At 42.8% G+C, this 24,017-nt stretch overlaps 1 protein-coding gene across 1 annotated transcript; it reads left to right on the top strand.

Moving 5' to 3' along the window:
* Positions 1-10,408: 10,408 nt before the first annotated feature.
* Positions 10,409-20,017, top strand: LOC142840221 (uncharacterized). Its single transcript, XM_075956834.1, has 3 exons — positions 10,409-10,442; positions 10,634-10,694; positions 18,871-20,017. Exons 1-3 carry the CDS (start codon positions 10,409-10,411, stop codon positions 20,015-20,017), a joined length of 1,242 nt encoding a protein of 413 aa, XP_075812949.1.
* Positions 20,018-24,017: the final 4,000 nt, after the last annotated feature.

The raw sequence follows: 24,017 nt of genomic DNA, 5'->3' as shown, positions 1-24,017 counted from the left end.
CTGGCTACAAATTCATTCCTTTCATAGCAGTAGAGCCTATTTCTTCAGAATCCTCATGGATACTGAAAACCTCCTGACACACCTGATTCATGGACCAAAAAACTGCTGAAATCTCAGTTTTCCACTGGCAGGCAGCCATTGTTAGAACAACTGGACCACAGCCTCTGAGAAATTCTAATAAATCTACTTTCTACATACACGGAAAGTTCCATCTACCAGTCCTGTTCAGGTAGAGAACCTGGAATAATGCAAGTAACTTTTCACTTGCCTATGAAATCATTCTTCCTAGCCCCATATTCTTGAAGTATTCAACTTACCATATAGACTACACTTTTTATTATTAATGTTTAGTAAAGATTTTGACCAGAAATTAAGAAATTAATATAGCAATGCAATGGAGCTTTTACCCAGTCTTCTGACAGGAGAAAAATATATCATCTTGGATGGAATTTGGTGCTCGCGTTGCTCTCATGGCTGTCAGAAGTGCCTGTGACTCCTGGTGTCAGCCTGAAGTCACAGAACAAACATCATCTTTGGTTTCCTTAAATCTGTACTTATCAGTATTCTGTGCACCCTTCCATTTTTTGAACAGGAGAATCAGTCTACTCCACATTGTGCAATGAGCTGCGCTATCTAGCCACGCCATGTCCAGGAGGATGAAGGCAATTTGGTTGTGTATTGCAGGAAGATAGCTGTGTTATCTATCTGATAGAGGCATAAGTGGTACTGAAATTTACATGTTTGCAGATCTGTAAAAGTCTGGGTCTGGGGTGTAAAACACAGCCAAATAATCCTGCGCTGTTTCTTTAAATATTCCGTAAACCTCAGGGAGGGAGGTGCATTTGTTACTCAAGGCTCACGAGCCAATCAGGGACTCCAGACCGACCTGTCAGTCAGAAGTCTTGCGGGACACTTCCTGGCGCCATTTTGCCGGCTTGATTTTATAGCAGAGCAGGCGCCAGGGGATTGCTTTCTGTGCTGTGAGTGCTACTGCTGGGTGCTGTGAGGAGAGCATGGGTGAGCATGGAATCCACCGCATGGTGAGTAAGGCGCTGCTGTCCCAAATATGGGACGAGAGATCCGTGAGCCATGGGAGACAGTGTGGCAGACCCTTGCCGAGCCAGGGTAGGAATCTGCTGCTACCATCAGTGTTCTCTGAGGTCCCATGTGGTCCTTGCAACTCACAGGAAACAATTCTTTCCTTCAAATAACTTTCCTCTGTGGGCTGCATCTGTGAAAATCGTTTCCAGCAGGGAACTGTGTGTTAGAAACATCTTTGTGGTCCACATTTTGATACGTATGGAAGGCAAGGTCCCAATCGTGGAGATGCGTAGTTTTTCTAATATTTTTCAGAAGCTTTGCCCTTTGCATTTAACATTGAGGAGTAAAATGCATTTGGAGTTAATTTTGTGGCGTTTGTAAATGGCATCCTTGCATTCGTTTCCACTCCACTATTAAGCTGTTGTGCAGAAGAGTAAGAATTGTTGATATAAAGGATTCAACAATGCTTAGGAGATATTTACCTGAGGTAGAGTTGTCTCTAAATTACCCAAAGATAAGTAGGATGCTAATGAGGCCTGTTAGAGATTAGGATTCTAGAACACCAAGTTGTTTACAAGGATTGTTCACACATTTGACCTCTAAACGATGACAAAGACACCAATGATTTAGAAACAGCCACCACACCCATCACTATATCAACAACAAACCTCTAACCTGCTACTCAAGAGGGGCATTATAGAATCATAATGAACATTGGGGCATGCTGTGACTTAAAGTTCCCATTTCTTTTTTTGAGATAATAATAGTTCTGCGTAATGCGCATGACGAGACAAGGTGACAACTATTTGAAAAGAGAAACACTATTGTGTTGAGAGCTGGCTTGATCAATGATGTCTTTCCATTTAGGGTCCAACTCGTGGAGAAGGAACATAGCTCCTTCTCAAGCCCAGGGACACTGCTAGCAGAGCTAGAAACAGCCTAGTGTTATTAAAGATTATATTCCTGTTTTTTCCAAGTGCTATTGATTTCTCTTTATACCAGTGTGTTTTCTAGATCAGGCTTGCCCCTACATTACGTGCCTGAGAATTGCTTTGAACACAGCTAATTCTGCCTTTGCTGCCCTCTGCTGGGAAAACACTCTTGCAACTCCTTCCGGGCTGGGCTTTGACTGGTCATTGAGAAGGAAAAAGAGACCAGTTAATGAGAGTCCTTTAATCCATCTGACTTTTCCTGGGGACTCATAATTGAAGAGAGATATGTGAAAGAATTGAGTCCATTTACTTACTCTGAAGCTGTTGAAGGCAGAGTGCAGAAAGGGGAGGGAAGGAAGCAACATGAGAGGTTTCCTGCTTTCGTAGATGTCAAAATTTATTAGAGTCCACAAGAGTATACAGTCAATGCGCTACCAATAGGCAGATCCATGGAAGTGTATATGTGCTCATCCACATGGAACAACCTAGTTTGCAGAGCTGTGGGAACACTTTTCTTGGAAAAGTCACCATCATATCTGTAAAATACTTGTTAAGCCAAGATTCTTTCCTTTGAAATGGGACACATTTCCAAAATACCACAGCAGTACAACCTCTGCTTGATCAGTGGACTGACTTTGCTCCATTTTCCCACACAGTGAGACCTTGGAGCAAAGGCTTTCACTCTTTGTCCAAACAGTCAAATTTACATAGAGCCAATCCCACAAAATTATTTGCTAACAGACCACATAGAAATTTCTCTAGAAGACAGGCACTGAGCAGGAAGGCAGCATGCCCCACCTGTGCTAACAAACAAATCTGGGTGTTTTCAGAGGTGTGTATATCACAGCAGAGATTAGCTGAGAACCATGGGTGAATCAAGGATTCAGGGATGTTTAATAACATTATCTAAGGGCTTGGAATGTCAGATACTTCCCTGTGGATGCTGGCTCTTTCCTAGGACAGGTCATCTATTCTGGAGTACTACTTTGTCAGTGCTATCTGCCACTTTTTGTGATCTTGATATGCATATTATTGTCCTTCCCTATGGATTTTTCTAACCACATCTGTAAAAACTAGAATTCTCATGGAGATGTGCCCCTACTCTTCCTCTCCTTCACCTCCCCTACTTATACTACTTCCCCTTACTCTCCTTCTTTCTTTTCCTTATTCTTCCTCTCCTCCATGCCCCCTTCACTTCATTTTTCCTCTAGCATGAAAAATAAAGAAGATGCCGAGGTAATGTACTTGAGTGAATGTTTTACCCTGAGATCCTTGCTTGCCATAGATATGCAGTTCTGAAACCTGAGGGGTTATTCGGGCTGGTACTCAAGTCTGCCAATAAAAATTAGCAATATGGAGTTTTGTAATCAGTTTTAGATGATTGATAAATGGCATGAGTGGCTATTTTTGGGAGTCCACAGACAAAAGCAATAAAAAATCTGGATAAAGAACTGACTTTATCATGAAGCACAATTGTTGTAGTTTTACTACTTCAACCAAAAAACAAGATCTCTGTAAACTGTTATGACCTTGCCTAACAGGACTATTGTCCCTATTTACTCAGGAGATCTTTTCTATTTCCCCTGTCCAGGTGGATTTATATATGTTTCTGTTATGTTCTCCTTGTTACCTAGTTTCTCTGTGGTTGTGGACTATAGACTGGTTATCCTTTGCTTTATAAGTAGTATCTACTGTTGAGTGAGTGATACTATTTTCTTGATTTTGAGTCTGGGTTCCCTCAAACAGGATGGGGTTTTCTTGTTCCATCCATTTCCATTGCAAGATGTCATTGTTTAGTTTACCACTGAGTCTTACTCCATTGTATAAATGTACCACATTTTCTTTTATCCATCCTTTGGTTGAGAGGCATCTAGGTTGTTTCCAGGTTCTGGCTATTACAAATAATGCCGGTATGAACATAGTTGAGCAAATGCCCTTGTGGTATCATTGACATCCTTTAGTATATGGCAAAGTGTGGTATTGCTGGTTCTTGAGGTAGGATGACTCACAGTTTTCTGACAAACTGAAATACTGATATCCAACATGGTTGTATAATTTTGCATACCCACAGTCTGTGGAAGAATATTCTCCACACTCCACATCTCCTCCAGCATGAGTCGATTTTTATATTCAGAAAATTTAGTATATTTTTATGACTTCCTTGAGGTTTTTGTTGGTTTGGGTGCTGTCTGTGGAGAGACAGTTTTTTTTTCTTGAATTTAGAGTCTTGCTTTTCATTATTTCTGTGGATATCTGTGTTTTCCAGTTGTTGCTATCTTGATGATGTTTTTCTGCTCCTTAAGTAATTGATGTGGTTAATACACTGGTTTTGATTTTTAATACTTTTTAATATATTATGGTCTCTTTGAAGTGGATTCACCTGTCAGCATATGTAGCCTAGAGTCTTCCGAGGAAACATCAGTTGAAGGCATGAACACTCAAAATCACTAGTTACCAAGTCTTTGAGAAATTGGGTTGATTGATTACTGATGTAGGAAGGCTCTTCCACTGAGCATGGCAATACTCATACGGAAGTGGGGCTGAATTGGGTAAGAGAACTAGCTGAGCATGAGACAGTGACTAAGTGAGAAAAAGCTAATAAAAACAATTTACCATGTGTGTTTTTTTTTCTTCAGTTGCTAACTTGAGTTTCTATCCTAAGTTTCCACAATGATGGGTTGTAATGACAGTAAATAAACCCTGAGATGCTCTTGGTTAGAATGTAATCCAGTAAGTAAAAAGCAAATTATAACAAGATGTGGTACATCAGAGTGATTTTTGTTGCTGCAAAGTTCCTGGGATTGGTGACTTTTGGAGGATTGTTGAAGATATTATGACTTTACTTGGCATAAACTCTAAAATTTGTGTAAAGAGATACACTAGTTATTATTATGGGACTATGAAGGTGGGAATCTTGAGCGTAATGCAGACAGTGAAGATAGAGCTTATAGCATTTCTCCAGTGGGAAATATACTCTATGAAAATTAAGCTAGAGGTAATTTGTATTATATATTTGCCCCAAATAATACTTCTTTCTCTATTACCTGAGTAATTGTGTAAGAGTAAATTAAAACAAAGTGCTGATTTCTTAGGTAAAGTGTTGACAGCAGAGGGATGGTTATTATTGATGACTCATTCAGGTCTACGGTGAATATTGAAACAAGTCGTATAGAAAGAAATGAAAAGGGCTGGAGAGATGATGGCTCAGTGGTTAAGAGCATTGCCTGCTCTTCCAAAGGTCCTGAGTTCAATTCCCAGCAACCACATGGTGGCTCACAACCATCTGTAATGAGATCTGGTGCCCTCTTCTGACCTACAGGCATACACGTAGAAAGAATATTGTATACATAATAAATAAATATTTTTTAAAAAAGAAAGAAATGAAAAGTCTGTTTGATAGAGGAAAAAAGCATTGGGGAGTTTCAAATGGCTGTCCTGTTGAGAAACAGATAAAAATTTTCAAGTAGATTGTCACCATTAAAGAAAAGCCTATTGCTCTAGAGTGGAAGCCTAGCAAGGTGCTCTAAGGGTATAAGCTTCCATCCAGCTTGACCTTCAGTTAATGGAAGGAGTAAGAAATGTGATTCCAAGTTCCAGGAATCAACTTTCTACAAAACCTGCTGCAACTCTGGTCCAAGCAACTCTGGATGGGTCCGTTACAACTTAGTAGCCAAACTTGCCTTAATCACCCATGTTGTTCTGGTTCTGGGAACAATAAAGATGCCAAATGTAAAGGTCATGGATTCTTCCTCTGTGGTTTCAGTTCAGCACTGGTGAACCCATCTGTGTTTGGCAGGGTCAGTATCCTAGTCAGGAGCCTTTGAGAGTTTTTTGCATGAAGCTGTGAAGATGAATCTTGTATTCTTTTGAGAAAATCAGATACTGACATACTAAACTATGAAGCATTTGCCATGGATAGATGCATACAGAGAGTGTAAATAACAAATGAGAGACATGAAGGAAAAGTTACAGGGATAGAACTATTTGAGTTCTTTGAGGATGAAGCTCCTTGTCTCTGAGACAGAAATACAGAATTTTGTCTTGTTGGTTTATAATCTTGCTTTGGCCAATCTTCCCCCACTGTCTCTGCATTCCTCTTTTCTTTTCTTTTCTTTTCTTTTCTTTTCTTTTCTTTTCTTTTCTTTTCTTTTTAAAATTCTTCTCTCACAGAATTCATCTCAACTACAGTCACCCCATTCACTCCTCTCAGTTTCCTTCCTTGATCAATTTTTCTCCAGCTCCCCTTCTCCATTTCCCTTCTTTAAAGAGATCTCCCAGGGATATCAACCAAACATGGCATATCAAGTTACAATAAGACTAGACATAAACCCTCATATAAAGGCCTGAAGAGGTAACCCAATAGGAGGAATAGAGTCCCAAGACCAAGTAAGAGTCAGAGACATCTCGTACACAGTGTTACTGATGCTATAGCTATGTTAGAATATTGAGGACTTGTTGTAGTAAGATAGTTGGATTCTGATGAAGCTGTATTGCCCTGGCTGTTGTTTGCTTCTTAAGCTGCCCTCTATGTAGCTGTGTTTGTGATGATTATGAATCTACATTCATATTTCTCATTTTGTCTCTTTTGAATTGATGTTTACTTTTTGGTTTCTATTTGCTCTTTGTTCTTCTGGTCTCTGTGGCCTGTGGTTCAACAGAGAATCCCCACGATCATGTTTGCAGCTGGAAATCTGGTGACAGGTGTGGTCTGGGTTCTGTCAGGCTTTCCGGGAGTCTTTGCGCAAATTGGGGGCTGGGGAAATATGGAGGGATGGGGACAGTGCGGTGTGGGGAACTTTGAGAGTGGGGATGTCTGTGGCCTAAATGGACCTCTCACAGCTCATGTTTTTTTTTTTTTACAAACAGTATCTCCACCCATGTTGGGAGCTAGGACACAGTGACAAGAAGGCAGCTGGGAGTAGGGATAATGTTTGTGGAGCTACTCAAAGAGTGGAGGAGATCCATGGGTGGGCAGTCTGCCTGGATTTCTAGTGTCTGGTGTGGACTCTGTTTCAACAGGGAGTCTTTGTCTGAGTTCAAGTACCTTTCCTTCTGGCTAGTGTAGCCTGCTCTTGAGCAAAGGATTCACACCCAGGTGGGGGTGGGGTTATGGCTACAGGGGTGGTGGCTGGACTTTTGTTAGGGTATTATGTCTCTGGAAACTAAAGAAATGGGGAAATTTCATGGACTGGTAGCCTAAGTGTTCTTCTGGCTGCTGTAGTCTGTATGTGAGTATGGGATGCCTGCCCAAGTTGGGGGCTGTCACACAGCCAGTCACGTTCTTCACTTTTTAAATGGGGGAAAAAAATCCAGTGTCCTTGTATGTTTGAAAAAGTTACTTTGTTTTTTTAATTTTACAAGATGTCACAAGACAATATTCTGTCTTAAGGATCAGAGGGGACTTTGGATATTTTAATGGCGTTGGAGCTGTTTAAGATTGTGGGGATCATGAAGTTAGACTTTTATTTTTATTTATTCTCTTTTTTAATTCTTCTCTCCTATAGTACATATTGACCATATCGACAACTCTGTCTATTCTTTCTAATCCCCAACTTTCCCACTGCCCCAACTTTCCACTGTTCATTTCTTCCTCTTCAGAGAGGGCCTGCCTCCCAGGGATGTCAACTGAACATCATGACAAAATACAATAAAACTAGGCACAATCCTTCATATCCATGGAGGATTAAGCAACCTAGTATGAGGAAAATTGTCCCAAACAAAAGCAAAAGAGTCAGAAACAATCACACTCTTACTGTTAAGAGTCCCACAAAATCACCAAGAAAAGGGGAGGTTAGGACTCAGACCCTGTAAGATCCATAATTGCTCTGTCAGACTCTTTGAGCCCTTATGATCCCTTCTTAGTTGCTTCTGTGGGCTGTGTTTTTCTGGCATCCTTAACACCTCTGACTTCTATGAAACCCCCATCCAAATTTCTGCATCCTTTTAAGTGCTTCAGCTAGTGTGTGGGTGAAGTTCTCTGTTTTTGCCACCATTATTTATTAGAGGAAACCCCTCTGATGACAATTAGACCAGGAAGCAATCTTTGATTATATCAAAGTACAGCCGGGAATCATTATATTGGCCATTGTTTTCTTTTTTGCTACTTCTATTTTGTTCTGCTCTAAATCCCTGAGGCATCAAACTTCTTATTCATTGCCATCCAGGTAATGTTGGTCATGGGTTACCTCTTTTGGCTTAGGCCTCAATTTGCTCCAGTCATTGGTTTGCCACAACATTAATTTAAGTCACCAATTCTCTGGTATATCTTTCAGACAACAGAAGTGTGTGTCAAATATTTTATGGTTGGCTTTCTTTTCCAATTCCACCACTGGGAGCTATATGTCATTACAGAAGATGGCTGCTTCAGGCTCCATATTATTAGTTACTGGGAGTTCTCATTAGGGTCACTGTCATATTTTGCAGAAGGTTTCCACTGAACTATGTTTCTATGTCAACCCTAAAAGCTTCCCTTTTCCAGTCATCTCTCCCTGTATTCTTTCCCACTTTCCTTCCATTACTCCTAAGATCCTCCCCATTGGTGCTCCCAGTCCACCCGTAAAACCTAGTCTGTTTCGTCTTCTCATGGGAAATCAGTGCATCCCCTGCTACAGCCATCCTTATTGGGTCTGTGGATTGTACTGTGATGATTCCTTATTGAATAGCTAATATGCACTTACATGTGAGTATACACCATGTTTGTCTGTGTGGTTCCAGATTTACTTGCTCAGAATAAAAACGACCTCATGAAAGTAGATATCAACAACATAAATGATCAAAAAAAAGTGTGGTAAAGATTAAAGCAACGAATTATAAATAGCTGGATTTAAACTGGCTTAAAAACACTTAAGTAAAATTTCAACACCCTTAGCCATCAAGGGAATGTAAAGCAAAACTACCTTAAAAATTCATCTTATACCTGTCAGAATGGCTAAGACCAATAACACAAGTGACATCTCATGCTGGCAAGAATGTGGAATAAAGGGGACACTTCCCCATTGCTGCTGGGATTGCAAACCTGTATAGCCCTTATGGAAATCAATATGGCAGTTCTTCAGATAATTAGGAATCTATCTATCTCAAAATTCAGCTACATCACTGTGGTGGTTTGAATGTAGTTGGACTCCATAATCTCCTATAGAGTGGCAGTAGTAGGATGTGTGGGTTTTTTGGTCTGGATATGGCCAAGTCAATTCATTATCATAAATGTTATAAAAGACAAACATTTCAGGGACTGTTGCAGCCTATGACAATCATTGAAGTTAGACTAAATACTTTTACATCATGAGGTGACTATGACCATTTAGAGATATGGGTCAGAATGTAGTTGATTAAAGGAAAAGCTCCAAGATATAATGAGGTATTTGAACACTTGTCTTTCCTTGGTGCCCTTCTTTGTTGTATTTGTGGAAACTTTACTAGGAGAAGGCTTTTTAATGAAATTCCACATTGGGGATTGGATTTACATGTTTATAGCTTCAACTCATATCTGATTGTTTGTGTCCTGCTGCCATGACTTCACCATCATTATAGATGGTATCACTAAATGACAAAACATGCAGTTGAAGCAATTGCTATTCAGTGTTAATCATTTTTGCTGCTCTGATTTTTTATTTTAAATATTTGTTTTTAGTTTTGTTTCTGAAAGACAATGTTTTTGTGTGTAACTCTGGCTGTCCTGAAAGTATCTCCTTAGACTATCATGACATCCACTGTTCAACATGTACTCCTTTTTAGTAAGGTTTTATTGTGCTACAATGTAACTGGGCCATGGCAGGTTCTGGAAGATGAATGCAGAACTACAGGAATGCAAAACATTTTGTAGGAACTTCAGTAAAAACCTCTGATTTCTTTTTACATTTTTTTTGTTTAAATGATTTTTGGTGAGAAGACAGGGTTTTATTAATGTGTAACTCTGGCTTACCTATAACTCACTGCATAGGTTTTGACTGGCATCCAACTTAATTTAAGTCATCTGCTTTTACATTGAGTGATGGTATTAAGATATGAGCCAATATACCCATGTTTCCCATCTCTTTTCTAGTTAATAATCATCCACACTATTTTTCTGATGTGTTCTCAGTAGTGTTGATCTGCTTGCTTGTCTCTGTCTGTATGTCTGTTCATTGCCATTTCTTTCTCAAGGCTGTATTCTATGTAATGGGCCAAGGAATGGCACATATGAGCCTCCTCTTCAGCTCATTTCTAAAGTTAGTTGTGATTACATTATTTCATGAAAGAACTGTAGGAAGCATAAGAAATATGTGAATATATTACAGTAAAAGAAGTATTCCTTTACAAGGTCAGGTTCACACTTTGTTTTACTATTGTTTGGATTATTCTAGAATGCAGTGACCTATGATGATGTGCACATTGACTTCACTCGGGATGAGTGGGCCTTGCTCAATCCTTCTCAGAAGAGTCTCTACAAAGATGTGATGCTGGAGACATACAGGAACCTCACAGCCGTAGGTAAGACTGTGAACTTTCCTTCACATTTTAATGTAAAGGGACAACTGTGCCTTGGTTATTGATTCTCTTGCATAGTTTTGTTTAAGAAAGAATAAGAATGGGCTGAATAAATACTGCATTGTTTATTTATGATATTACATTTTGCACAATTTCCAATAATATATCATCCATTTTCTGGTACTATATTTTAGGCTATAGTTGGGAAGATCATAATTTCAGAGAACATTGTCAAAGTGCTAGAAGACATGGAAGGTAATTTTTATGTAAATTTTCAAATTTCCATTGAAAAAAATTAATGTGTCCTGGCAGATTTAAAGCAAGACAACAGTAATAAAGAAGAACAGCTTGAAATGTATTGATCATTATCAATTTCTCACAAAGTCATATGCCTCCATATCGGGTAGCTGTTCAGTGTTTTCAAGGCATTCCTCTCAAAAAAAGAAGATAAGGAAACAATGTTTTACTGATACCACCAATTGAATCATAGCCCCATGAGAACTGTGCCATAGAAATGTCAATTCATATAGTTTACGCAACTCCAGTACTGCACAAGGCATAGACATTGAATAGATGATAAGTATATGTCCAAATCTGTATGAGAAATAGAGTCTGTAGTAAAGCTAGAGTTACTCATATACCTGTGGCTTTGCTAACCTTATGGAAATGGTTAGTTTATGAAAGTCAAAAAGGCTTCTGTGGAGAAACCTAAATCCCTACTCCACATGTTTGTGAGGAACAAAAACTCAAATTGTGTGAATTCAATGGAAAAAGATCATTTATTTGTTCTTCCTTTAATAAGACTATCATATGTCACTCTGAACACAAGCAAGTGAGCATGTGACTATGTGAAGAATGAGTGGAACTCTCTCAGAATAACGAGAAAATATGAAAGAAATTTAGTATTTCAACCTTGGGTAGACATGTTGAATGTGATACAAGGTTATAATTGTTGTTAAATAATAAAATATCCTGGCTTGGCTGTAATGTAAAAGCGGAGGCGGTTACGCGAGGAAAAGACACAGACACGCGGCGGTCCCACGTGGGTGCACTTTAATGGGGGAGGGGCAACAGGCAGGTACAGGTGTGCAAAACACTAGGAGAACAAGGGGGGAAGGGAAAAAGAGGGGGAACTCGTAAAGACCTTCGCTTTTAACGGGGAATGCAAAGGCTTCTGGGAAATGTCCGTATCCAGGAGAATGCTGGGAACTGTAGTTCGGCAAAGGAATAACATTACACCCTTTTGGTTTGATTAAAAAAGAAAAAAAAATTGGGGGACCTTGAAGGGTAGGGAGTAGGGGCGTAGTCCGGTCTCTAACTGCTTCCTGCTGGCTTTGGGCGTCGAGGGGTCCAGGGAATGTTTCATTGGCCTTTGAAGTCGCTGATTGATGGTGCCTGAGATCGCTGGTGTAGCTGCTGGTTGTTTGAATCGCTGATGTTTGAGTTCGCTGATTGAAGAAATCGCTGTCATCTGAGGTAGCTTCTGTCTGGCTCTCCTGAGTAGCTGGGTCATCATTAAGACGCTGGAAGGCAAAGTTGCATTAGTAAAAGGAAAAAGATTAAAAAAGTAAAAAGGAGGTTAAAAAATTTGGGGGAGATACTTATCCTTAGTGGTCCGCTTGTGCTTGATTTGTTTGGATAGGTTGGGCTGGCATCCTGGAGCTTAAAGAAACTGTCTTAAAAGAAATAGATTCTAACCATACATTTCTTAACATTTCAGGGGCCACTGCTGCAGTCAATGGCTGGCCTGTTATGTTAAAGAGTTTGTAGAGGAGAATCTGCTTACCACTTGACTCCGTGTTTAGTGAGGGTACCTGCAAACGACAGCTAGATTATTTATGGATTTAACACAGCGACGGATGGGGACCAGTGTTCTCTTCAGCCTGTGGTAGGGGGACTGGATCAGGTGTTCTCTGAAACTTAAGAGAACAGGCTCCAGTTTGAGTTACCGTATATGAAGGATTATCTTGAGCTGTGGAGATAAACGGTTTAAGATGTGACAGGTGAATCCAATGAGGAATCCCTTCAAGCTTGGCGGCTGTAGGAGTTAAAAGAATTACCCTGAAAGGGCCCTGCCATTTAGGGGAAAGGGGTGCAGGGCGCTGGCCTGGAGGTGAGAGTAGTACCTTATCTCCTATTTTAACTGGCGGTGGACATGTATTAGCACATGGTCGAGGTAGTGAATGATCTGTGAAGTCCCACAGTAGTGAGCGTAAGTGGAAAAGGAGGGGGGTGAGCAGGTGTTCAGGTAGGGGAGAGATCTCTGATGAGAAACCGGGGGTTAAGACCGGCCGTCCATACATGAGTTCGAAGGGCGAGATGAGGAGAGGGCCTCTTGGAAGGGCTCGGAGCCGCAAAAGAGCTAAAGGTAAGAGCCTTACCCAGTCCAGGTGAAGTTCTTGTGACATCTTCATGAGGGCTTCCTTTAAAGAGCGGTTAGTTCGTTCTACCTTACCTGATGACTGAGGATGGTACGGTATGTGAAAATTCCAGGGGATTCCGAGCGCTTTTGACAGATTTTGAGAGATCTGAGAAGTAAACTCTGGACCGTTATCTGACTGAAGAGAAGTTGGGAGTCCAAACCGAGGAATAATCTCTTGGAGAAGAATATCAGAGACTGTTTGGGCCCTTTTGTTAGAGGTGGGGAAGGCTTCAACCCACCCAGACATTGTATCCACCAGAACCAGGAGATATTTAATTCTCCTGACTGTGGGCATATGAGTAAAATCCAGCTGCCAGTCAGTTCCCGGAAGGGAGCTCCTTGCTTGGTGGGTAGGGAAAGGGAAACTACGATATTTAGTCCTGGGATCTGACTTTTGGCAGATCTGACAGGAGGCAGTGGTGGCTTTTAGAAACCTGATATCCTCAGGCGTGGGTTTGATATGTGTTTTTACAAAGTGAAGCAGAGCTTTTTCATTAGGATGAAAAAGCTGATGTAGGTAGGACAAGATCTGTTGAGTGTTAGGAGATGTCTGCGGGGTTGTGGGCTGTGCTGTGAGGACTCCCTGAGGTAACTGAGGCAGGTCTGAGCTAAGTGCTGCTGTCTTAGCTGCTCTGTCAGCCCGGTTATTTCCCTTGGAAACAATCGAACTGTCAGACTGATGAGACCGACAGTGAATAATTCCTATAGCTTTAGGAAGATAGGAGGCCCTCAACAAGTTCATAATATGCTCTGAGTTGGTAATAGACCCTCCCTTCGCTGTGAGAAGCCCGCGTTCCTTCCAGATGGCCGCGTGTGACAACAGGATATGAAAAGCATATTTAGAATCTGTGTAAATTGTCCCGCGGCTAACTGAAAGGCACGGGTGAGGGCTATTAGCTCAGCCTGCTGGTTGGTAGTATGAGCAGGGAGTGCCTTTGCCTCGACTATCTCTGTGTCTGACACTATGGCATAACCTGCTCTGCGGGTCCCGTCACATAGAAAGGAGCTGCCGTTCGTGTACCAGGTGTGAGTAGCCTGGGGCAGACTGCCCTCCTGTATATGTGAGGGGTGGGGCAGCAGGTCCTCCAGGACCTCAATGCAGGAATGGGATGGGGAATCATTAGCACTAGGTTGAGGTAGGAGATTTGAAATATTGAGAGGTGGGCAGCACTGGAATGTGAGACTCGTGTCTTCCACCAGCGCCACCTGAAGCGAAAGAACCCGAGAAGGAGGTAGGGTCTGTAGGCCTTTGTAAGTTAAGAGGTTAGACAGGTTATGATGAGAGAAAACCGTGGTAGCTGCTCCGAAGGTTAGCTTTTTTGACTCACGAATAAGAAGTTCCACAGCTGACAAGGCCCGTATGCAGGGTGCCCAGCCCCGAGTGGTGAGGTCCATCTTCTTTGACAGGTAGGCTACAGGTGCGAAGGAAGGTCCCAGTTGATGACCTAGAACTCCCAGGGCATAGCCCTCTCTTTCTGTTACATAAAGGGAAAAAGGGCGGGTTAAATCCGGAAGATGGAGGGCTGGGGCCTGAGTGAGGGCCTGTTGGAGTCTCCGGAAAGGTTTGGTGATGGGGTGAAGCAGGGGCTCGTGCATAGAGCCGAGAGCTGCTTCATATAGGGGGCGGGCGAGGAGGGAGAATGAGGGAATCCAGGATCGCAGGAAACCGGCCACTCCCAGGAATGACAAAACCTCTTCTTTGGTGGAAGGAACTGCAAGAGATTGAATTAGTCTTTTTCTGTCCAGGGTGATAGCTTTTTGTGTTGGGGTTATGGTTAACCCCAGATACGTTACCTGAGTGGTGGACAATTGAGCCTTAGAAGGCGAGACTCTGTAGCCCTTTTTGGATAAAAAATTTAATAAGGTGGCGGTGTCAGTCCTGCTAGTCTCCAAAGACGGGCTACATAGCAGGATGTCATCAACATAGAGTACCAGTTTTGATTTAGGGAGGGACAGTGAGAGCAGATCAGAGGCCAGAGCCTGGCCAAAGAGATGTGGGCTGTCCCGGAATCCCTGTGGGAGAACGGTCCAGGTTAGTTGAGTGGAGAAATTAGTATCAGGATCTGTCCAGGTGAAGGCAAAGATGTTCTGAGACTGAGGGCTGAGAGGAATAGAGAAAATGCATCCTTTAGGTCTAAGACTGAGAAGTGGGAGGTCCCTGAAGGAATGTTAGACAGAAGTGTGAGGGGATTAGGTACCACTGGGTGTAAGGGGACGACAGCAGAATTGATGAGCCGGAGGTCCTGAACCAAACGATAAGTCCCGTTAGATTTTTTGACAGCCAGTATAGGAGTGTTAAAGGGAGATGAGGTGGGGCGAAGCAGCCCCTTTCTCAAGAGATCAGAAATTATAGGTTTTAGTTCTTTCAGGCTTTGGGAAGGAAGTGGGTACTGGGCTTGAGTGATATACCCAGTAGGGTTTTTTAACTGAACAACGACGGGGGGGTGATGTTTAGCAACAGCTGGGTTTTGGATGTCCCACACGAGAGGGTCCACCTGAGAAGCCGGGAGGGGAAAAGGCATGTTAGTATCAGGGGGTCGCGGAGCCAGGAGAAGCAGCAGCTGTGTCACCGACGAATCTGAAATGAAACGGGTGGGGGTCGCAAAAGAAATGGAAGCTCCCAGCTTGGTCAGAAGATCCCTTCCCAAGAGTGGGACTGGACAAGTTGGCAGAACTAGGAATGAATGAGTGAGAAAGATACCTCTAAATATGCAATTGAGAGGTGGAGTTTGGAGAGGTAGATAAGGCTGTCCCCCTACCCCGACAATAGGGGAACTTGAGGGGGAGGTTGGCCCCCAAAATTCCCTTAGAACCGAATATGTTGCTCCGGTGTCTAAGAGGAAGGAGATGAGGCGTCCCGACACTGTAAGAAGTACCCGAGGCTCCTGGTTGCAGATGGGCGTAGCAGTCGGGTTGTCGGTAGAGGAGCCCGGGAACCTTCAGTCTTCCAGAGCCAAGCCCAATAGGTCAGCCTGGGGGTCCTCTGGGGCGGCTGCCCCCGCGTCATTGAGCAAACGCGGGCAGTCTGTGGACCAATGACCCTCCCTGTGACACCTTGGGCAGGGGCCCCTTGGGTTGCGATGGGGATTGGGGCATTCCTTTGACCAGTGACCCGTCTTACCACACTTGAAGCATGGGCCGGGGGGCGGGGGAGCCGCGCGCGAAGGGCGGGCAGTGGAGTCCATCGTCTCGGCTGGCCTGGCGGGTGCCGCGATCACATGGCAATGATTTCTGGCCTTGTCGTTCCTTGCGTGGTAGATCTTGAAGGCCGTCTCCAGGACCTGTGCCTGTGGGGTTAGGGGACCCTTCTCCAAACGCCTGAGCTTTGCCCTGATGTCTGAGTAGGACTGGTTCACGAAGTGGGTCATCAGGAGCTGTCTGCCCTCCGTGGATTCTGGATCCATGTTGGTGAACTGTAACATAGCTTTGGTAAGGCGGTCAAGAAATGCAGAAGGATTTTCCTTAGTGTCTTGGAAAATTTCTGCGAGTTTAGAATAATTTACTGGTTTAAGAGCGGCCTTTCTTAATCCCACCAGGAGGCAGGTTAGGAACCGGTCTCTGGCCAGGATGTCCCTGGGGGAGTTGTAATCCCAGTGGGGTTCCTTGTCAGGTACAGCCTCTGCACCAGGTGGGTGGGAAGGCTGGGTTTGGTGCACTTCGTCCGCGTGCAACCTGGCCTGCTCCCAGACACGCCTGCGTTCCTCGGGAAGTAAGTTGTTACAGAGAATCATGAAGATATCATGGTAAGTTAGATTATAAGATTGGGTTAAATACTGAAACTCTTTTGTAAAATTAGTGGGGTCAGCTGTGTACGACCCCAGTAGCTTAGAAATATGTGAAAGTTCCGATAACGCGAAGGGTACGTGAACCCGAAGCAATCCCTCAGCGCCGGCCACCTCCCTCAAGGGTAGGACGGAAGCTGGTTTAAGTTGAACAGAGTTTGTTGTCGCCGCCGCGGCGGCAGCGGCGGCAGCGGCAGCGGCAGCGGCGGCAGCGGCGGGGGCGGCGGGGGCGGCGGCAGCGGCTCGCGAGCGCGTGAGGGGAGGGGTGAAATTAGGCGCAAGGCGGTGGGTGGGGTTAGGGCCTGAGGGGGTTTTGGAAGACCGAGGTGGGGGGCTGGGGCGGGAAGGTGAATCGGATGATTCCGAAGTTGACTTTGATGGGCTACGCCTCCTGTGACGGGAAGAAATTGTTAGCTGTCTTCGTACTCGATTCCGGCTGCGGGAGACGTTGGGTGAAGCTGGATCAGAAAGGCTGGGATACATGAGACGGGGGGAATGAGATTTTTTGGGAGATTTAGGGGAATGGGAAGGTGACCCAGAAGGATATTTACGCCGAGCTCCTGGAGACCTAGGAATGAAACGTTTAGAGGCATGGGGGGAAGGTGTAAGCGAATCCTTTCTGTACCTAAAAGAAACCTTTGAAGGGGGGAGGGTAGGAGAGGTAGCCCCCGATTGGGCAGGGCGGGAAGGAGTGGCCCCACGAGGTCGGGGGGGAGGGGGGTCGTCAGCGGGGTCCATGGTCGGAGCGGAAGGTTGCGACATGGCGGGAGCTGAGGGTTCCTGGAGGGAGGGTAAAGCCAGAAACATGTGAGCCGGTGAGCAGTGAGACGAGGTGGATGGGTCAGTCTTCAGAGCCATATAGAAAAAAGCCATTATGTACATGAGCTCTTTCCATTTAGCTGATCGGTGACAGAAATTGGCCAGCTCCCGCAGAATATCGGGGTCAAATGACCCTTGGGAAGGCCAGCGGATAGAACCTTGTAAATTGTATTTAGGCCAAGTTTTGGAACAAAGTCGTATTAACTTGGATAGTTTTATGGAGGGAATGAGGGCATGAGGCTCCAGAGCCTCCAGAAGCTGCCCGAGCGGGGAGGATGGAGGGATTGGCTTTGACTGCTTGGAGCCCATGGTTAAAGCGGAGGTCACCCACGAAAAGGTACCCGAAAAGTACCGCGAACACGGCAGGCCAAAAACACAGGCGTCCAAGTGTTCTTGGGGCATGCTAAGGCTTAATTGGCCCGAACCCAACAACCATACGGGGTAGAAAGAAACCCCAGTTGGGAGGAGACAATTAAGCTGTTTAGGGCGTGTTGCCCGAGAAGCACCGCAACGTAGCGGGGCTGGAGACAGAAAAGTTTAGAAAAAAAGGAGAAAAAAGCCGGAAGCACCGAACTCCCGGTTGTGGGTGACGCAGGCCTAGGCCAAGGGCAAGAAGCAAGGGGGGGGTGGGAAAGGAGGTTGGCGACCCAGTCCGGGACACAGCAGAGAAAGCCGGCCGGACAGTCTCTGAGCGGCCGGACAGTCTCTGAGCGCCCCAGGGGAAGGGAAGCCAATTCAGGTTAACTCACGGTTGAGGATGAGGCCGTGGCAAGCAGGTGAAGTTGGGCGCAGGTAATCGGTCGAGATGAGTCAAACGGCACCAAATTGTTGTTAAATAATAAAATATCCTGGCTTGGCTGTAATGTAAAAGCGGAGGCGGTTACGCGAGGAAAAGACACAGACACGCGGCGGTCCCACGTGGGTGCACTTTAATGGGGGAGGGGCAACAGGCAGGTACAGGTGTGCAAAACACTAGGAGAACAAGGGGGGAAGGGAAAAAGAGGGGGAACTCGTAAAGACCTTCGCTTTTAACGGGGAATGCAAAGGCTTCTGGGAAATGTCCGTATCCAGGAGAATGCTGGGAACTGTAGTTCGGCAAAGGAATAACAATATTTAATTAGTTTTCCAACTTCATTGGAAAGACATCAACAAACTCTCACTGAAGACAAGCCCTATGAGTGTTGGACTGTGTACTTACTTTGTTTATCCAAGTTCTCTTTGTTATGCAGTATCTATTAAACTATAAGAAAATCTTAGAATGAAATAAGTATGGTAAAGCTTATTTAAAACTGAGTGGTTCTAGTTTTTTCAAATACATAAAAAGTCTCATATAAAATTAATTCATACAGATAATAAAATTCACTAGAGTAATGCATAAATTTTTTAAATGTTCCAATTATCTTTGCAGGTATGAAAGAAGCCATACTGGAGAGAAAGCCTCTGAATATACACAATGTGTTAAATCCTTTGCATGTTACAGTTTTCTTCACAGGCATGAAAAAATTCATTCTTCAGAGAACCCATGTGATTGTATTCAACATGATGAAGGTTTTGCATGTCACAGTTGTCCTCAAATATTTAAAAGAGTACATGCTGGAGAGAGACACTATGAGTGTAATCAATGCAGTAACGTTCTTGCCAGTCATGGTCAGCTTCAAAAACATAAAAAACCACATTCTGGGCAGAAACCCTACACATGCAATCACTGTGATAAAGCCTTTTCACAGAACTATGCTCTCCAACTACACCAAAGAACACATACTGGAGAAAAACCTTATCAGTGTAATCAATGTAGTAAAGCATTTGCAAGTCATGACCTGCTTCACAGACATGAAAGAACACATAGTGGAGAGAAGCCCTTTGAATGTAATCAATGTGATAAAGCTTTTTCACGGCGCTCTGGACTCCAAAGACATGAAAGAACACATACTGGAGAGAAACCCTATGAATGTACTGAATGTGGTAAATTCTTTGCATATAATCATTATCTTCAAGTACATAAAAGAACACATACTGGAGAGAAGCCCTTTGAATGTAATCAATGTGATAAAGCCTTTTCACAGAACAGTGCTCTCCGCATACATCAAAGGACACATACTGGAGAGAAACCTTATCAATGTAATCAATGTGATAAATCTTTTGAGAGTCATGGCCAGCTTAACAGACATAAAAAAACACATACTGGAGAAAAGCCATTTGAATGTAATGAATGTTATAAAACTTTTTCACATCGCTGTAAGCTCCAAATACACAAAAGAACACATACTGGAGAAAGACCCTATGAATGTAATCAATGTGGAAAATCCTTTTCCTATGTCACTGTTCTCCAGCTTCACAAAAGAACACACACTGGAGAGAAACCTTATCCATGTAATCAATGTGATAAAGCCTTTTCACAACTTAGTAGTCTCAAAAAACACAAAATAACACATACTGGAGAGAAACCGTATGAATGTAATGAATGTGATAAAGCCTTTTCACAAGTTAGTAGTCTCAAAAAACACAAAATAACACATACTAGAGAGAAACCATATGAATGTAATGAATGTGATTAAGCCTTTTCACAACTTAGTAGTCTCAAAGCACATAAAAAAACACATACTTTACATGAAACATGAGTGAAATCAATGTTGTAAAGGCTTTTCACAACTTAGTAGTCACCAAAATCATTAAAGAACACACACTGAAGTGAAATCTTATGAATGTAGTCAATATGATAAAGCTTTTGCATGTGATGGCCAGCTTCACAGACAAAAAACCACACATACAAAAGAGAAGCCCTTTGAATGTAAGCAATGTGATAAAGATTTTTCACAGAGCTCTAAACTTCAAATACAGAAAAGAACACATAGCAGGAAAAAACAACCCTAGGAATGTCATCAATGTGAAAAAGCCTTTTAATATGTTAGTAGCCTCCAACTTCACAAAAGAATACATACTGGAGAGAAAGCTTATGACTAATCAATGTAAAGTCTTTACATCCACCAAGGAACACATGTTGAATATAAACCCTGCAAATTTAGCTAATGCGGTAAAGCTTTTATATGTGTCATTAGGCTTTGAAATCATGAGAAAAAACATACTTCAGTGAAACTTTTTTTTTTTGAGACAAAGTTTTTCCATAATATTGCAGTCTGTTTTTGCACTCAGCCATAGAAGAGGCTCACCTTGCACTCAGAGATTTGTCTATCTCTGCCTCTCTAGTGCTGGATTAGAGGGGTGTGCCACCACTGTCTGACCAGAGGAACTCTTTAAGTATAATGAGTGTGGTAAAGTTTGCCTCTTCTTGGTAGGTTTTATACAAGAGTAAAACTTTTAGTAAATAATAGATCTTTTAAAGCCTTTGCATATCACAGTACACTTTGAGGACTTGAGAAGATTCATATTGAAGGGAATGTGACTATACATGTTTGGTAATATTTTCAGCAGCATACAATTATGTAAATAAAATTGTAAAGAAAAACAACTTCAGTGTCAGCTGTCTGTTTAAGCATTATGAGTTTTCTACTTTGTTTGTACCAGTAAAATTATATGGATAGTTGTTCTGTGAATTCACTGATTTCACACTTTTCTTCCATTACATAAATGCACTTATCCAAATGTAAAATTTTATAGATGTGTTTGAGGGCAACTTCTGTGTCTGTGATAAAGCATAATGTCTAAGTCAATTTTTTTTAATTTTTTTTTTATTGAAAGAAAAAAAATGAAATTCCCACCTCCTCCCAGCCTCCCATTTCCCTCCCCCTCCCCCCACTCCTCTCCCCATCCCTCTCCAGTCCAAAGAGCAGTAATTCTTCCCTGCCCTGTGGAATGTCCAAGGTCCTCCCCCCTCCATCCAGGTCTAGGAAGGTGAACATCCAACCTGGCTAGGCTCCCACAAAGCCAGAACATGCAGTAGGATCAAAACCCAGTGCCATCGTCTTTGGCTTCTCATCAGCCCTCATTGTCCGGCATGTTCAAAGAGTCCGGTTTTATCCCATGCTTTTTCAGTCATAGTCCAGCTGGCCTTGGTGAGCTCCCAATAGATCAGCCCCACTGTCTCAGTGGGTGGGTGCACCCCTCGTGGTCCTGACTTCCTTGCTTATGTTCTCCCTCCTTCTGCTCCTCATTGGGACCTTGGGAGCTCAGTCTAGTGCTCCAGTGTGGGTCTCTGTCTCTATCTCCATCCATCGCCAGATGAAGGTTCTATGGTGATATGCAAGATATTCATCAGTATGGCTATAGGATAGGGTCATTTCAGGTACCCTATCCTCAGCTGCCCAAGGAGTTAAATGGGGACATCGCCCTGGGCACCTGGGAGCCCCTCTAGGTTCAAGTCTCCTGCCAACGCTAAGATGGCTCCCTTAATTAAGTTACGTGATTCCCTGCTCCTCTATCCAACCTTCCTTTCTCCCAATCATCCCGTTTCCCCAAGTTCCCCCATTCTCCCCTTCTTACTTTTCTCTCCTCGTCTCCCCTTACCCCCGTCCCACTCCACCCCCAAGTTCCCAATTTTTTTGCCTGGCAATCTTGTCTACTTCCCATACCCAGGATAACAACTATATGTTTTTCTTTGGGTTCATCTTCTTATTTAGTTTCTTTAGGATCACAGATTATAGACTCAATGACCATTATTTGTGGCTAGAAACCAATTATGAGTGAGTACATCGCATGTTCCTATTTTGGATCTGGGATACCTCACTCAGGATAGTGTTTTCTATTTCCATCCATTTGTATGCAAAAATCGAGAAGTCATTGTTTTTTACCGCTGAGTAGTACTCTAATGTGTAAATATTCCACACTTTCTTCATCCATTCTTCTATTGAAGGACATGTAGGTTGTTTCCAGGTTCTGGCTATAACAAATAATGCTGCTATGAACATAGTTGAACAAATGCTTTTGTCATATGATAGGGTATCACTTGGGTATATTCCCAAGAGTGGTATTGCTGGGTCCAGGGGTAGGTTGATCACGAATTTCCTGAGAAACAGCCACACTGATTTCCAGAGTGGTGGCACATGTTTGCATTCCTACCAGCAATGGATGAGGGTACCCTTTCCTCCACAACCTCTCCAGCAAAGGCTATCATTGGTGTTTTTGATTTTAGCCATTCTGACAGGTATAAGACGATATCTCAAAGTTGTTTTGATTTGCATTTCCCTGATTGCTAAGGAGGTAGACCATGATATTAAGTGTCTTTTGGCTATTTGAACTTCTTCTGTTGAGAATTCTCTGTTCAGTTCTGTGCCCCATTTTTTTAATTGGGTTAATTAGCATTTTAAAGTCTAGAGTCTTGAGTTCTTTATATATTTTGGAGATCAGACCTTTGTCTGTTGCAGGGTTGGTTGACGATCTTCTCCCAGTCAGTAGGTTGACTTTTTGTCCTAGTGACAGTGTCCTTTGCTTTACAGAAGCTTCTCAGTTTCAGGAGGTCCCATTTATTCAATGTTTCCCTTAATGTCTGTGCTGCTGGGGTTATACATAGGAAGTGAAAGCCTGTGCCCATCTGTTGTAGGGTACTTCCCACTTTCTCTTCTATCAGGTTCAGTGTGTTCAGATTGATATTGAGGTCTTTAATCCATTTGGACTTGAGTTTTGTGCATGGTGATAGATACAGATCTATTTTCATTTTCCTACAGGTTGACATCCAGTTGTGCCAGCACCATTTGTTGAAGATGCTTTCTTTCTTCCATTATATGCTTTTAGTTCCTTTATCAAAAATGAGGTGTTCATAGGTTTGTGGGATAAAATCCGGGTCTTCTATACGATTCCATTGGTCGACTTCTCTGTTTTTATGCCAGTACCACACTGTTTTCATTACTGTAGCTCTGTAATAGAGTTTGAAGTCAGGGATGGTAATGCCTCCAGGAGATCCTTTATTGTATAGGATTGTTTTGGCTATCCTGGGTTTTTTGTTTTTCCATATAAAGTTGATTATTGTCCTCTCAAGATCTGTGAAGGATTTTGATGGGACCTTGATGGGGATTGTATTGAATGTATAAATTGCCTTTGATAAAATTGCCATTTTTCCAATGTTGATCCTCCCAATTCAAGAGCAAGGGAGATCCTTCCATTTTTCTGGTATCCTCTTCAATTTCTTTCTTCAATGCCTTAAAGTTCTTGTCAAATAGATCTTTCACTTCCTTGGTTAGAGTTACCCCAAGATATTTTATGTTGTTTTTGGCTATCTTGAAAAGTGATGCTTCTCTGATTTCCCTCTCTGCCTCAATATCCTTTGTGTATAAGAGGGAGACTGATTTTTTGGAGTTGATCTTCTATCCTGCCACATTACTAAAGGTGTTTATCAGCTGTAGGAGTTCTTTGGTGGAGTTTTTGGGGTCACTTATGTACACCATCATATCATCTGCAAATAACGAAAGTTTAACTTCTTCCTTTCCAATTCGAATCCCATTGATCCCATTATGTTGTCTTATTGCTATTGCTAGAAATTCAAGCACTATATTGAAGAAGTATGGAGAGAGTGCACAGCCTTGTCGTGTTCCTGATTTTAGTGAGTTTTGTGCATGGAGAAATAAAATGTTTAGATTGTCTTCTTCAGTACTTTATCTCAAAGCT

Source organism: Microtus pennsylvanicus, chromosome 1, assembly GCF_037038515.1.
Source record: "Microtus pennsylvanicus isolate mMicPen1 chromosome 1, mMicPen1.hap1, whole genome shotgun sequence".
Classification (NCBI taxonomy): Eukaryota; Metazoa; Chordata; class Mammalia; order Rodentia; family Cricetidae; genus Microtus; species Microtus pennsylvanicus.
Note: the sequence above shows the minus strand (reverse complement) of the source record. Positions and strands in the feature narration are given on the sequence as shown.